This window comes from Cebus imitator, unplaced genomic scaffold, assembly GCF_001604975.1.
Source record: "Cebus imitator isolate Cc_AM_T3 unplaced genomic scaffold, Cebus_imitator-1.0 Scaffold58, whole genome shotgun sequence".
NCBI lineage: Eukaryota > Metazoa > Chordata > Mammalia > Primates > Cebidae > Cebus > Cebus imitator.
Window position 1 is genome coordinate 482184 of NW_016107373.1, and position 12738 is coordinate 494921.

General features: G+C 51.4%; 2 protein-coding genes across 3 annotated transcripts in view; one reads left to right on the forward strand and one right to left on the reverse strand.

Moving 5' to 3' along the window:
• The window catches only part of ACP2 (acid phosphatase 2, lysosomal), a 10566-nt gene extending 1462 nt beyond the window's left edge, over positions 1 to 9104 (forward strand). Inside the window, exons 2-11 of the mRNA XM_017529270.1 lie at positions 322 to 417; positions 728 to 814; positions 2460 to 2612; positions 2722 to 2820; positions 2904 to 2993; positions 3437 to 3569; positions 5516 to 5598; positions 5710 to 5816; positions 5935 to 6110; positions 8174 to 9104. Of these exons, the coding sequence (XP_017384759.1) occupies positions 322 to 417; positions 728 to 814; positions 2460 to 2612; positions 2722 to 2820; positions 2904 to 2993; positions 3437 to 3569; positions 5516 to 5598; positions 5710 to 5816; positions 5935 to 6110; positions 8174 to 8307 (1158 nt within the window). The 3' untranslated portion in view covers positions 8308 to 9104. The remainder of the gene's footprint in view (positions 1 to 321; positions 418 to 727; positions 815 to 2459; positions 2613 to 2721; positions 2821 to 2903; positions 2994 to 3436; positions 3570 to 5515; positions 5599 to 5709; positions 5817 to 5934; positions 6111 to 8173) is intronic.
• Positions 9105 to 9186: 82 nt separating this feature from the next.
• The window catches only part of DDB2 (damage specific DNA binding protein 2), a 31084-nt gene continuing 27532 nt past the window's right edge, over positions 9187 to 12738 (reverse strand). For both annotated transcript variants that reach the window (XM_017529269.2, XM_017529266.2), the window contains 3 exons: positions 10417 to 10581; positions 10220 to 10265; positions 9187 to 9588 (listed from right to left, as the gene is read on the reverse strand). In XM_017529269.2, coding sequence (XP_017384758.1) covers positions 9539 to 9588; positions 10220 to 10265; positions 10417 to 10581 — 261 coding nt within the window. In that variant the 3' untranslated portion in view covers positions 9187 to 9538. The remainder of the gene's footprint in view (positions 9589 to 10219; positions 10266 to 10416; positions 10582 to 12738) is intronic.

Genomic DNA, 12738 nt, shown 5'->3' on the forward strand with positions numbered 1-12738 from the left:
CACTAGGACCAAAAGACTCATCTCTAAAGAAGCCTTTGGTTATCTTCTTTTCCCAAGTCCCCACCACACACATTGCTTTCACTTCTCTTTTCCCTTCCCACCGTACCTTGGCTTTGCCTGTGGTCTCCAGTGGCATTGTTTAGCCAAGTTAGAATCTCTGGAATCTGGAAGAAGTGACTGACTCCTAGCTGGGGTCTTTTGTAGCGAGTAGGCTTCCCAGAGGGAATGAGACTTCCTTCCCAAAATGGGGCAAAAGATAGGCTCTGGGTTCCTATCAAGGAGACCCTTCTGACCTATAGGCCAACCATTTTCTTCCCTCAGCTGTACCGCCACGGAGACCGTTCACCAGTGAAGACATATCCCAAGGACCCCTATCAGGAAGAAGAATGGCCCCAGGGGTTTGGTCAGTTAACAAAGGTGGGTCAGAAGCCGGACTTTCCTCAGGGTGAGCTGCAGAATGAGTGATGTCTAGAGCAGGCTACAGAACTTGGAGCCCTACTCAACTGCCTTTCCCCACATGGGTGCTGACTTTGACCAGATTTCATAACCTTCAACTCTGCGCCCATGATATTGCCATGCATGACTGTCCACTTAATGAAAGACTTCTGGGATCAGAGTAACTCACTCCAGCAAAGGGTAACCTGGAAAGCAACAGGGCCTATACCCTATGGGGCTTGTGAGCCACCCCTTTCCTCTAGACCTTCTTAACCCTTGAGTTTGCCCACAGGAGGGGATGCTACAGCACTGGGAGCTGGGCCAGGCCCTGCGGCAGCGCTACCACGGCTTCTTAAACACCTCTTACCACCGGCAAGAGGTAAGGCTGGGAGCTCCAGAGGCAAAGGGAATGGGGGTGTGCCGCCCTCATCTTTTGCCCTCAGGAAGCCTAAGGCTGAGACTGAGCACTTTGACCTCCTTCCTGTATTTTTGGTCACAACTACAGGAAAAGACATCTGAGAGCTGTCTGGAACAAAGCCCTAGGAGCTGAGTTGCCCCTGATTGGCTGGGAAGAGGCGAACTTGATTAAGCATCCAAATTCAGACTTAGGGTGGGACTGGCAGAGGGGTTCCTGACCCTGTGAAATCACAGGCTTTCCATCCAAGACATTTACTGAATACCTATTAAAGGCCAGGGACTGTGCTAGCACTTTGCACACAGTGGTGCACCACACAGATATGCTCTCTGTGTTCATGGAGCTTAGAATGTCATGGAATGTCATGGGGGTATCTGATGATAAACCAGACAGAGCCAAGATGAAAGACGTCGAGGAAGACATGCATAGATAGGGCACATCAGGGAGACTGGTGAGTGTACCTGTTCCTTGAGTCCTTGCCCCACCCCAGGGATGGGGAAACTGTTCCTCTGGTTGCCACGCTCAGCCACAGCTGTCTCAAGAGTCCCTAGACATTGTTATTGTTCCCTGAAGGCCCAGCTCTGTCCTAAGCTTGTCCTTCCCCAGTTTCCTCCTCCCTTTTCATGAGCCACTGTCTCTCATGATCTCTTCAGAATATGTACATATATTTTAAAGGGGCCTCACTCTGTCACCCAAACTGTAGTAGAATGACTAAGTCATAGCTCACTGCCACCTCAAATTCCTGGGCTCTAGTGATCCTCCTGCCTCAGCCTCCCAAGTAGCTAGGACTACAGGTGCCCGTCACACCTGGCTAATTTTAAAATTTTTTGTAGAGACGGTCTCACTGTTGCCCAGGCTGGTTTCAAACCCCTGGCCTCAAGTGATCCCCCTGCACTGGCCTCCCAAACTGCTAGGATTATAGGCATGAGCCATGAGGCCCAGCCTTTATCTTATTTTTTTCTCCCTGGTCTCTAAAGGTAGTCACTGGAGGCAGTTTCTGCCCCAAGGACCCTGATCTAGATAGGGAGACAGGTGTTGTTATAAAGCCAGGCAGACTACAAAGCCTTACTGATTGACTCAGCACTTTTGACTGGGAGGAAGGGGCACAGAGTCTCGCTTTGTCGCCAGGCTAGAGTGCAGTTGCATGATCTCAGCTCACTGCAATTTCCGCCTCCGGGTTCAAGCAATTCTCCTGCCTCCGCCTCCTGAGTAGCTGGGATTATAGGCACGTGCCACCACACCTAGCTAATTTTTGGTATTTTTAGTAGAGACAGGTTTCATCATTTTGGCCAGGATGGTCTTGATCTCCGGACCTCATGATCTGCGGAAGGGGCATTTCAATTAGTGCCATTCCCACAGGAGTTCTTCACAGAGCTATGACAACCCCTAGTGGAGTGTTTGAGAAACAGGGGAAGGCCAGAGGTGAGAGGAGGGTGAGGGCCACATGCATGGTAGGTTTATAGTTTGCTGGGTGACCATCAAGAAAAAACAGGTTCTCCCCTGTGGCTCCACTTTGGGGTGACCAAAACTTCTCTCTCTCTCTCTTTCACACACACACACACACACACACACACACACAGCCCTAAGGCTTGTGTTGCTATCTCTGCAGGTTTATGTGCGAAGCACAGACTTTGACCGGACTCTCATGAGTGCTGAGGCCAACCTGGCTGGACTCTTCCCTCCCAATGGGATGCAGCGCTTCAACCCAAACATCTCGTGGCAGCCTATCCCCGTGCACACTGTGCCCATGGCCGAGGACAGGGTGAGAGTGGCCAGCAATGCCAGGGTGGCGGTGAGGGGACAGCTCTGGCTGAGGACCCGCTAACGCCAGGCTCCTTTTCCCACTGCCTTTTCCCCACTTCGCTCTACAGCTGCTGAAGTTCCCATTGGGCCCATGTCCCCGTTATGAGCAGCTGCAGAACGAGACCCGGCAGACACCAGAGTATCAGAACGAGAGTTCTCGCAATGCAGTGAGTCGGGGCGGAGGTGGAGGTCACCATGCTGTCTTTTCCCCAGTCCTAGCAGGACTGATCCCCCGATCTGTTTTCCATAGCAATTTCTGGACATGGTGGCCAACGAGACAGGGCTTACAGACCTGACACTGGAGAGCGTCTGGAATGTCTATGACACACTCTTCTGTGAGGTGAGCCCACGAGGGTGCCCACTCTGGTCGCTCTTCGCCCCCTCAGCAGGCCCAGGTCACCAGGACAGTAGAACATGGTGCCTGATACCGTCACGCCCCTGGGGAGGTCCAGGGAGGCTGTGCTTGTGAAACCTGGGAACTTCCCTCACTGGTGACAGAGATCCTCAGAGTGGGAAACGGTTTGTTAATTGTCAGCAGTCCCTGCTGCTCTCCACCCAGAGCTCCTTTCTGCTGAGTCTCACTTTTCATGCCAGGGCTTCCTTTCCTGTACCCTGCAGCATCCACACCGACTGCCATGTCTGCTGGCTCCAGGCCCTCTCCCTCTCTCTTCTCTCCCTCCCTCCCTCACACACACAGGCACCTTCCCACTGGGGAAGAGAGCTGCCCCCTGGAGAGGCTCTGGCCTAGGCCTGGGGCACTAACCTGCCCGCTGCGATACACAGCAAACGCATGGGCTGCGCCTGCCACCCTGGGCCTCACCCCAAACCATGCAGCGTCTGAGCAGGCTAAAGGACTTCAGCTTCCGCTTCCTCTTCGGAATCTACCAGCAGGCGGAGAAGGCCCGGCTTCAGGGGGGTGAGTGACAAGGGCAGCATGTCACTCTGCTCCTCAGGACCCTAAGGTCTGCTATGGGGGCTTCTCACACACTTCCCTCTCTACTGAAATATTCCCTGCTCTTTCAAAAACGAAATCCCCTTCCTCATGCTGTCAGTCACCAGATTTCCCCAGCTCTCCTTCTTTTCTGCCATTCATACTCTTTTTTTTTTTTTTTGGAGATGGAGTCTCACTCTGTTGCCCAGGTTGGAGTGCAGTGGCACGATCTCAGGTCACGGTAACCTTGGTTGCTGGGTTCAAGCAATTCTCTTGCCTCAGCCTCCTGAGTAGCTGGGATTACAGGTGTGTGCCACCATGCCTGGCTAATTTTTTGTATTTTTAGTAGAGGTGGGATTTCACCATGTTGGTCAGGCTGGTCTTGAACTCCTGACCTTGTGATCTACCTGCCTCAGCCTCCCAAAGTGCTGGGATTACAGTTGTGAGCCACCACGCCCGGCTCATAGTCATTTAAAAAAATACATTTATTTATTCTTTCAGGGGGATGGAGTTTCCCTCTTGTCACCCAGGCTGGAGTGCAATGGTGCAATCTTGGCTCACTACAACCTTCGTCTCCTGGGTTCAAGCCAATTCTCCTGCACCAGCCTCTCGAGTAGCTGGGATTACAGGTGTGCACCTCCACACCCAGCTAATTTTTGTATTTTTAGAAGAAAAGGGGTTTCACCATGTTGGCCAGGCTGGTCTCAGACTCCTGACCTCAGGTGATCCACCTGCCTCGGACTCCCAAAATGCTGGGATTATAGGCATGAGCCACTGCACCTGGCCTATTTATTTATTTTGAAACAGAGTCTTACTCTGTCACCCAGGTTGAAGTGCAGTGGTGCGATCTGGGCTCACTGCAACCTCTACCTCCTAGGTTCAAGGGATTCTCCTGCCTCAGCCTCTCAAGTAGCTGGGACTACAGGTGCATGCCACCACACCCAGCTAATTTTTGTGTTTTTAGCAGAGACAGGGTTTCAATATATTGGTCAGGCTGGTCTCAAACTCCTGACCTCTGGTGATCTGCCCACCTCGGCCTCCCAAAGTGCTGGGATTACACACATGAGCCACCGCACCCAGCCCTGCCATTCATATTCTTAAGTTTCACCCACATCAGAAGATCCTCCCTCTCCTAAATGAATAGCCAACCCCAGAGAACCACTGGGGGGCATTTTGAGAAGGCTGAGAGTAACACACACACCACCTTCCTCATTTGAGCACACAAAGGCATGCCTGCTGTCAAACCTTTTGACATCTCAGTTTTCAGAGGATATGGCAGTTACCTGATAAGGACTCACCCACTGTGTACTCTGAAGCAATCTTAAGTTTACATTTGTTTCAAATTGAAGTGCTTCTATAAACATGGGCAGCTTTCTACATCCGTGTTGAAATATAGGTAGAGGCTGGGTGCGGTGGCTCATGCCTGTAATCCCAGCACTTTGGGAGGCTGAGGTGGGTAGATCACCTGAGGTCATGAGTTCGAGACCAGCCTGGCCAACATGATGAAACGCTATCGCTACTAAAAATACAAAAATCAGCCGGGTGTGGTGGCATGCGCCTGTAATCCCAGCTACTGGGGAGGCTGAGGCAGAAGAATGGCATGAACCTGGGAGGCAGAGGTTTCAGTGAGCCAAAATCGTGCCACTGTACTCCAGACTGGGTGAAAGAGCAAGGCTCTGTTTCAAAACAAAAAATAAAAAAAGAAAGAAATATAAGTAGATATCTTATTTTGTCTTGCGTCCTTCTGTACATTTGACAGTTCTTAGAGATAGGGGTGTCACAGAGTTCCTGCATGGTCCCTATGACACTAAAGAGTTCTCCATGTAGGTGATGAGGCCCAGGACTGGCAGGGGGTGAAAGGAGCACAGACAGGTCTAATTAGAAGGCAGAGGTGGCTGTAGCCACCAACACCAGGGACTTTTCTCCATCAGGAGTCCTGCTGGCTCAGATACGGAAGAACTTGACCCTAATGGCGACCACCTCCCAGCTCCCCAAGCTGCTGGTTTACTCCGCGGTAAGCGCTGGTGCTCCCTGTGCTGTGTCAGGCAAGGAGCTGGATTTCTTCTCTGTTCAGTTCCTGGGGGTGCGGGGAACAGTGCTGATGGGGAGCCCCTCTCCGTCACAGCACGACACTACCCTGGTTGCCCTGCAAATGGCACTGGACGTCTACAATGGCGAACAAGCCCCCTATGCCTCCTGCCACATATTTGAACTGTACAAGGAAGATTCTGGGTGAGTGGAGCTAGCAGTGTTCTCTGGAAGGGGCCCTCGGGGGGTGGCTCAGGGCAGCCCAAGGACCCCATTATGGGCAGGCTGAGCAGCTCCCAGGTGGCCTCCTGTCAACCCTCAGGAATTTCTCAGTGGAGATGTACTTTCGGAATGAGAGTGACAGGGCCCCCTGGCCGCTCAGCCTGGCTGGCTGCCCTCACCGCTGCCCACTGCAGGACTTCCTTCGCCTCACAGAGCCCGTCGTGCCCAAGGATTGGCAGCAGGAGTGCCAGCTGGCAAGCGGTCCTGCAGACACAGGTGAGCTGTCACTGGCACGCTGCCACCGGCTTCTTTGCTAGTCACGCCCCAGACCAACCTGCAATTCACATCCGCAAATCTCTAGAGCTCTTGTACTTCCAGCCATCTGACTGCATTTGCCGGGAGTCTCCTCCCGGACCCCAGACCGCTTTGTGCCTTCTCCTGACTCCTCACTCTCAGGTGATGTCTCACTTATATCACCGAGAAAATAAGAGCCAGGAGAGAATCGGCTTGTTCTCCCACCACCAGCTTCACTGGTTTACTTGCTGGGGGAAGCCACTGCTTAGGGTGGCCTCTCCATCCGCACTCGGGTTCTCTCTCCTCACCTCTGCAAGGAGCTCTGATGCCTCTGCTTCTCTACTGGATCTCTTCCCTCCCAAAAGCCTATCTAAGACCTCTGAGAGCCACCTCTTCCCCAGCCAGCAGCCTCTTCCCTCTCAGAATGGAATCCGAGGAAGAGCTGCCTAGATTCTGGCTCTGCTTCCTCACCGCCTGTTCTCTTAGATTCACATTAGACAGTCTTGTGTCACCTTCCACTACCCTGAAGCCACACTTGTCTTGTGACCAGTGACCTCCTCTTACCAAAACCAGTGACCAATTCTTAGCTTCTCTCACTTCCCAGCAGCATTATATAACTGGTCACCCCATCCTGAAACACTTTCTCAGCTTCTCCTGACTTTCAGGCGTCTCTTCCTCACTAAAGTTTGAACAGATGACCCAGGACTCGTCCCTGGAGCTTTCCCCATCTGTGCATACTCCCAAGTGATCTCATGCAGCCTTGCTACTTTATGCCCATTTTCATGCTCACTTCTATCCTTATGCCCTGACTCACAGATTCACGACCTCTTCTCTGAGCTACAGATTCATCTCCAGCTGCCGACTTGAGGGCTCTACATGCATGTTAAGTCATCTCCAAGTTGCAGTGTCTAAAACCAGATTCTTTTCCTTTCAAAGCTGCTTTTCTTCCAGGCTTCCTTGTTTCAGTAAATGCCACAAGTCACCTAGTGGCAAAGTGTGACCCTTGGGGTCATTCTAAATACCGTTTCTCATCCCCCTCACCCAGTCCACTGCCAGATCAGCTCAGCCTTTCCAATATTAAAACATGCTCTTGCTTTCCCTCAGCCCGATCTACCATCAGCTCTTGCTTGACCAGCTGAAAAGCTTCCTAAAGTTCTTTCTGGCTCTATTCTTGTCCCTACCAGTCTTCAGCACAGCAGAGTTAACTTTTAAAACACGTAAACCAGTTGACACTGCTGTCCTCTCAGCATTTTCCAATGGCTTCCCATCACATACGGAAGAAAATCCAAGTTCTTCACCATGGCCTTCCAGGCCCTGCTCCATCTGGTCTGCTGCCCCATCTCCTACTTGGTCCTTGCTTATTCTGCTCTGGTGAGACTGACTTCCTGGATGATCCTAGCACAGGCCAGGCTTATCCCCACATCTGGGCCTTTTGCCCTTCCTTCCTGTCCTTTGTCCCATGACACTCTTCTCAGATCGCTGTATGTCTTTGACGCCAGGTCTCTGTTAAAAATCTCACTTCCTCAGTGATGCCTTCCCTGCTGACCTACTTTGCTTTGTCTCTCTGTACCACATTCATCACTGACCTGCCGCTCCTATCTTTTTTTTTTTTTTTTGAGACAGTGTCTCATTCTGTTGCCCAGGCCGGAGTGCAGTGGCTTGATCTTGGCTCACTGCAGCCTCTGTCTTTCGGGTTCAAGTGATTCTCCTACCTCATCCTCCTGAGTAGCTGGGACTACAGGCATGCGCCACCATGCCCAGCTAACTTTTGTGTTTTTAGTAGAAACAGGTTTTCACCATGAAGGCCAGGCTGGTCTCAAACTCCCGACCTCAGGTGATCTGCCTGCCTTGGCCTCCCGAAGTGCTGGGATTACAGGCATGAACCACTGTGCCCAGCCCATTTGCTTGTTTATTGCATCCCCTCTCCCAGCATGTAAACTCCATGAGAGCAGCAACTCTGTCTTGGCCACCTGTGTATCTCCTGTACAGTACTTGGCATATGACGGAACACTGATATGACATTTCTCTTTCCTCCCCATGCCCAGAGGTGATCGTGGCCTTGGCTGTATGTGGCTCCATCCTCTTCCTCCTCATAGTGCTGCTCCTCACTGTCCTCTTCCGGATGCAGGCCCAGCCTCCAGGCTACCGCCATGTCGCAGATGGGGAAGACCACGCCTGACAACCACTCAGCCCCCTTCCCTCCGCCTCCTAGGGGAGGTGGGCTGGGCCCTCACTCCTGACTGTTGCTGCTCCCCAGCCCATGGACAGGAGACCCTGGGTTGGGCCTCCCTCTGATGACCCCAGCCAGATGAGCGAGTGGGGTTCAGCATGGCCCATGGTCACGCCTGTCACCCAGCATTCCCATGCCTGATGTTTACCAAGTGCTATGTTGGACACTGGCTTTCTCCAAACAGGATTTGCCTCCCCCACACTCCCTACACACCCGAGATGGAAACCGGCGGTCGGTGTTCACTCAGGACCTAGGATTAGTGAATGGCAGAGTTGGTGCTGGATCCGCCGTGTACTTCTATCAAGCCCTGCTCTTTCTCCTCCAGTCTGGTCTCTGGCAAACGGCTCAGAGGACACGGTCTTCCCTCTCATGAGCGCTTATTTTAGTGGGAAAAACAGCTAACACTAGGGGTACGAAGATTGGCTCCCAAGGAACCGGATCACCCAACAACCAGCCAGCCACATTTCCCTTTGGCTGGAGCCACCACTGGACTCAGACAGAATGCTTCAGGAATCTTTGCCACCCTTTCAACTGGAGCAGGTGGGAAGGGTGTCTGTACTTGGGAGGGAGTGGGGAGTGGTGGGAGGGGAGTTGCTTGTCACACGGAATCAGGAAACTGCTCTCCCTCAGCTGGGCTGGGGTCTCCAGGGACTTGAGTGACATGCAGGTTGTGAGCTGGAAAGCTCTAGACTGTGGTCCAGAATAGGGCTGGGGCAGCTTCTGGAGAATGAAAGTTTGGACTGCTAGTGCTCTTTCCTGTGCCTTTTCTTCATTTCTGAGACGCAAGAAGCTCTCTGACCAGGTCACTTCTGGAAAATCCACGCAGAATCTCAGTCAGGTATGGTTTTATTGGCCATATCAAAAGTGAGCACAAATCAAATCACTGCTTGATCCCTCTGCTACCACACACCGAGAGGAGAAAAGTCATTTAGTTCCAAGAGAACCTTGGTTCCAGGATAGATACAGAGGGACCCTTGCAGCAGCTGCATCACCAGCTCTGGGGCAGTCCAGAGCAGTAACACGACAGCGTCCCAGTCCCACAGTGCCTCGGGCCCCAGCACCCCTGCTCCAATCCTACATGTGGATACTTTAGGCCCTTTAACAAATTGCCACCTCTTCTTGTAGGACTTGACCTTATGTGTGGGCTCCAAGGCCTTGTCTGGCCCACACCTAGTGTCTCTCATTTCCGTGTCCTGGCTTCCTCCTGGCTCCAAATGAGAACGTGGTAACCTAGAAGGAGTGAGACCAGTCTGACTTACACCGTCTGTTCCCAGCCTCTCAGAGCTTGGGGCTGGCCTGGGAACCTAGGATTTCACAAAGAAATATTAGGAGACTGGCCGGGTGCAGTGGGCTCACGCCTGTAATCCCAGCACTTTGGGAGGCCAAGGAGGGCAGATAATCTGAAGTCAGGAGTTTAAGACAAGCTTGGCCAACGTGGTGAAACCCCGTCTCTACTAAAAATACAAAACACATTAGCCGGGCATGGTGGCAGGTCCCTGTAATCCCAGCTACTCAGGAGGCTGAGGCAGGAGAATTGCTTGAACCTGAGAGGTAGAGGTTGCAGTGAGTCAAGATCACACCATTGCACTCCAGCCTGGGCAACAGGAGTGAAACTCCCATCTCAAAAAATGAAAGGAAGAAAGAAATACTAGAAGCTGGAAAGTAGCCAGGCATTGCATGACCAAGACAAAGCCAGAGGGTTGGAGGGCCTCGACTAAAGAGACCACTGTCTCCCAGCCGTCTTCTTCACGGGCCACGGCCCTGGGGTGAATGTGGCAGGGCAGCACTGAGGTGGGCCGGCACTGAACCTTGGGAAGTAGGGTCAGGCTCGGCAAGTCAGATACATCCTCCTCCTACTCACCCATTGCAGAGGCCAGCGTGTCCCCCATAGGATTGAACTCATTGAGCTGCAGAGATAAGAGTGTCAACATGAGGAGGGTGATGGTATTAGCAGAGACAGAGAAGGGCACAAAAGGCCTAATTTCTGGTCATTTCTGATCAATAACATAGGCCGAATCCCTGCCTCCTCCCATCATTATCTGAGGGCCCAAGCCTCACCGAACTAATGCCAGAAGATTCTGGGTCGTAGAGCTGACACATCATCTTCCCTGAGTTTCCATCGAACACATCGATCGTCCTCAATTCATAGGGAGTACAACTTTTGAAATTAGGATCTGGGTATCGGCCGACGACAATGAGGTTGTAGCGAGGATGCCAGGCTGCCTAGGAGATGGAGGCCACTCATGAGAGTAAACACAGGACACGGTCAAGGGGGATTTCAGAAACAAACATCAACAAAGAGGGCCATCAAAAGTATTCTTTGGGCCCAGCACGGTGGCTCATGCCTGTAATCCCAGCACTTTGGGAGGCTGAGGCGGGCAGATCATGAGGTCGGGAAATCGAGACCATCCTGGCTGACATGGTGAAACCCTGTCTCTACTAAAAATACAAACAAAAATTAGCTGGGCATGGTGGTGCACAGCTGAAGTCCCAGCTACTTGGGAGGCTGAGGCAGGAGAATCGCTTGAACCTGGGAGGCGGAGGTTGCAGTGAACCAAGATTGTGCCACTGCCCTCCAGGCTGGTCAGCAAGAGTGAAACACTGTCTCAAAAAAGTCTTCTTTGCCGGGCGCGGTGGCTCAAGCCTGTAATCCCAGCACTTTGGGAGGCCGAGGTGGGTGGATCACGAGGTCAAGAGATCGAGACCATCCTGGTCAACATGGTGAAACCCCGTCTCTACTAAAAATACAAAAAATTAGCTGGGCATGGTGGCACGTGCCTGTAATCCCAGCTACTCAGGAGGCTGAGGCAGGAGAATTGCCTGAACCCAGGAGGCGGAGGTTGCGGTGAGCCGAGATCGCGCCATTGCACTCCAGCCTGGGTAACATGAGTGAAACTCCGTCTCAAAAAAAAAAAAAAAAAGTCTTCTTTGCCAGTAACAAGCCAACCTAATAACGGAGTTAAGTCCTATACAAAACTACAAGAATGGTTTTTGGTTGTGTGTGCCTCTGCCATTGCACATTTTTAATCCCTAGCTGGCCTCCCTGGGCACCTTTGGGCCTTCTCCCTCTTTTGCATTTCCTAAGATCATACCAACGGATAAACGTTTTAACATCATCCTGACCCAGATATCGACCTAAGAGGTAAGCCTACAACAAAGCTAAAAAAGCCTCTGGCGACCAAAACCTAACAGGACTTAAGTTCTGGAGGAACCCCACCATCATCCCCCTCCATCGACATGAATAAGAGTTGAGTATAAAATTGCTACTGGCTAAAAAAGAGAAGGAAACCCACGTTCCCCAGATCACCCCAATAAAAACAAATCCGGCAGTTATTAGAATGAGAGAATTGGATGGGATTTTCCTAATTAAACTTCTCAAGGAAGTTTTGAAGGAGGAAAGACACAGCAGGAAGAAATAATACATACAATAGCTTGGAAATAAGTCACAAGTCACACACAGGAAGCTGTAATGACTTAGGACACCTGGCTAGATACAAACTGGGACATGCAGACAGATGGATTATCAGGAACACTGATGGACTAACAGGAACACCAACTGGGGAAAGATTCTTGACGTTATTTATTAAGAGGTTGGATCTGTTTGAGGTACATGGGGGCCACTCAGTATTCAATCATCATTTATTGAGTACTTACCAGTACTTACCAGGTGCTGGGCATGGGGCCAAGTGCTTGAAGTATCCTGACTCATCCTCACAACAACCCTACCAGTTAGAGACTAGTATTCTCTTTTTGCAGATGAGGAAACAGATCCAAAATATAAGTAATTTGCTCAAGGATTCTATCCCGGGGAGCTCTGGCTGCTGGTAACTGGTGCTCCCCACCACTATGCTGAACTGACCAGGGAAGTCTGGGCATAAAACCTGAAGATCTGAAGAGGATCTGTAATTCTGGAAAAGAATGCAGAACTGGCAGAGCTCAGGCAAGAAGGCATTGAAGGACTGAAAGCTATTAGTCTTGGAGACTAAGGATAGAGAAGCTATTAACAAGAGCCTGAGTAAAGATGGGTAAATAAAAGAGTTATTTTTATTATTAGAAGCCACCGAAACCTCTAAGACAAACTAAGAAGGTGAAGGTGCCGGGCGCGACGGCTCATGCCTGTAATCCCAGCACTTTGGGAGGCCAAGACGGGAGGATGGCTTGAACCTAGGAGTTCAAGACCAGCTTAGGCAACACGGCAAAACCCCATCTCTACAAAAATTTTTTAAATTGCTGGGTGTGGTGGCACACACCTGTAGTCCAATCTACTCCCAAAGCTGAGGTGGAAGGATTGCTTGAACCCAGGAGTTTGAGGCTGCAGTGAGCTGTGTTTGTGCCACTGCACTCCAGCCTGGGTGACAGAGCAAGAACCTGCCAAAAAAA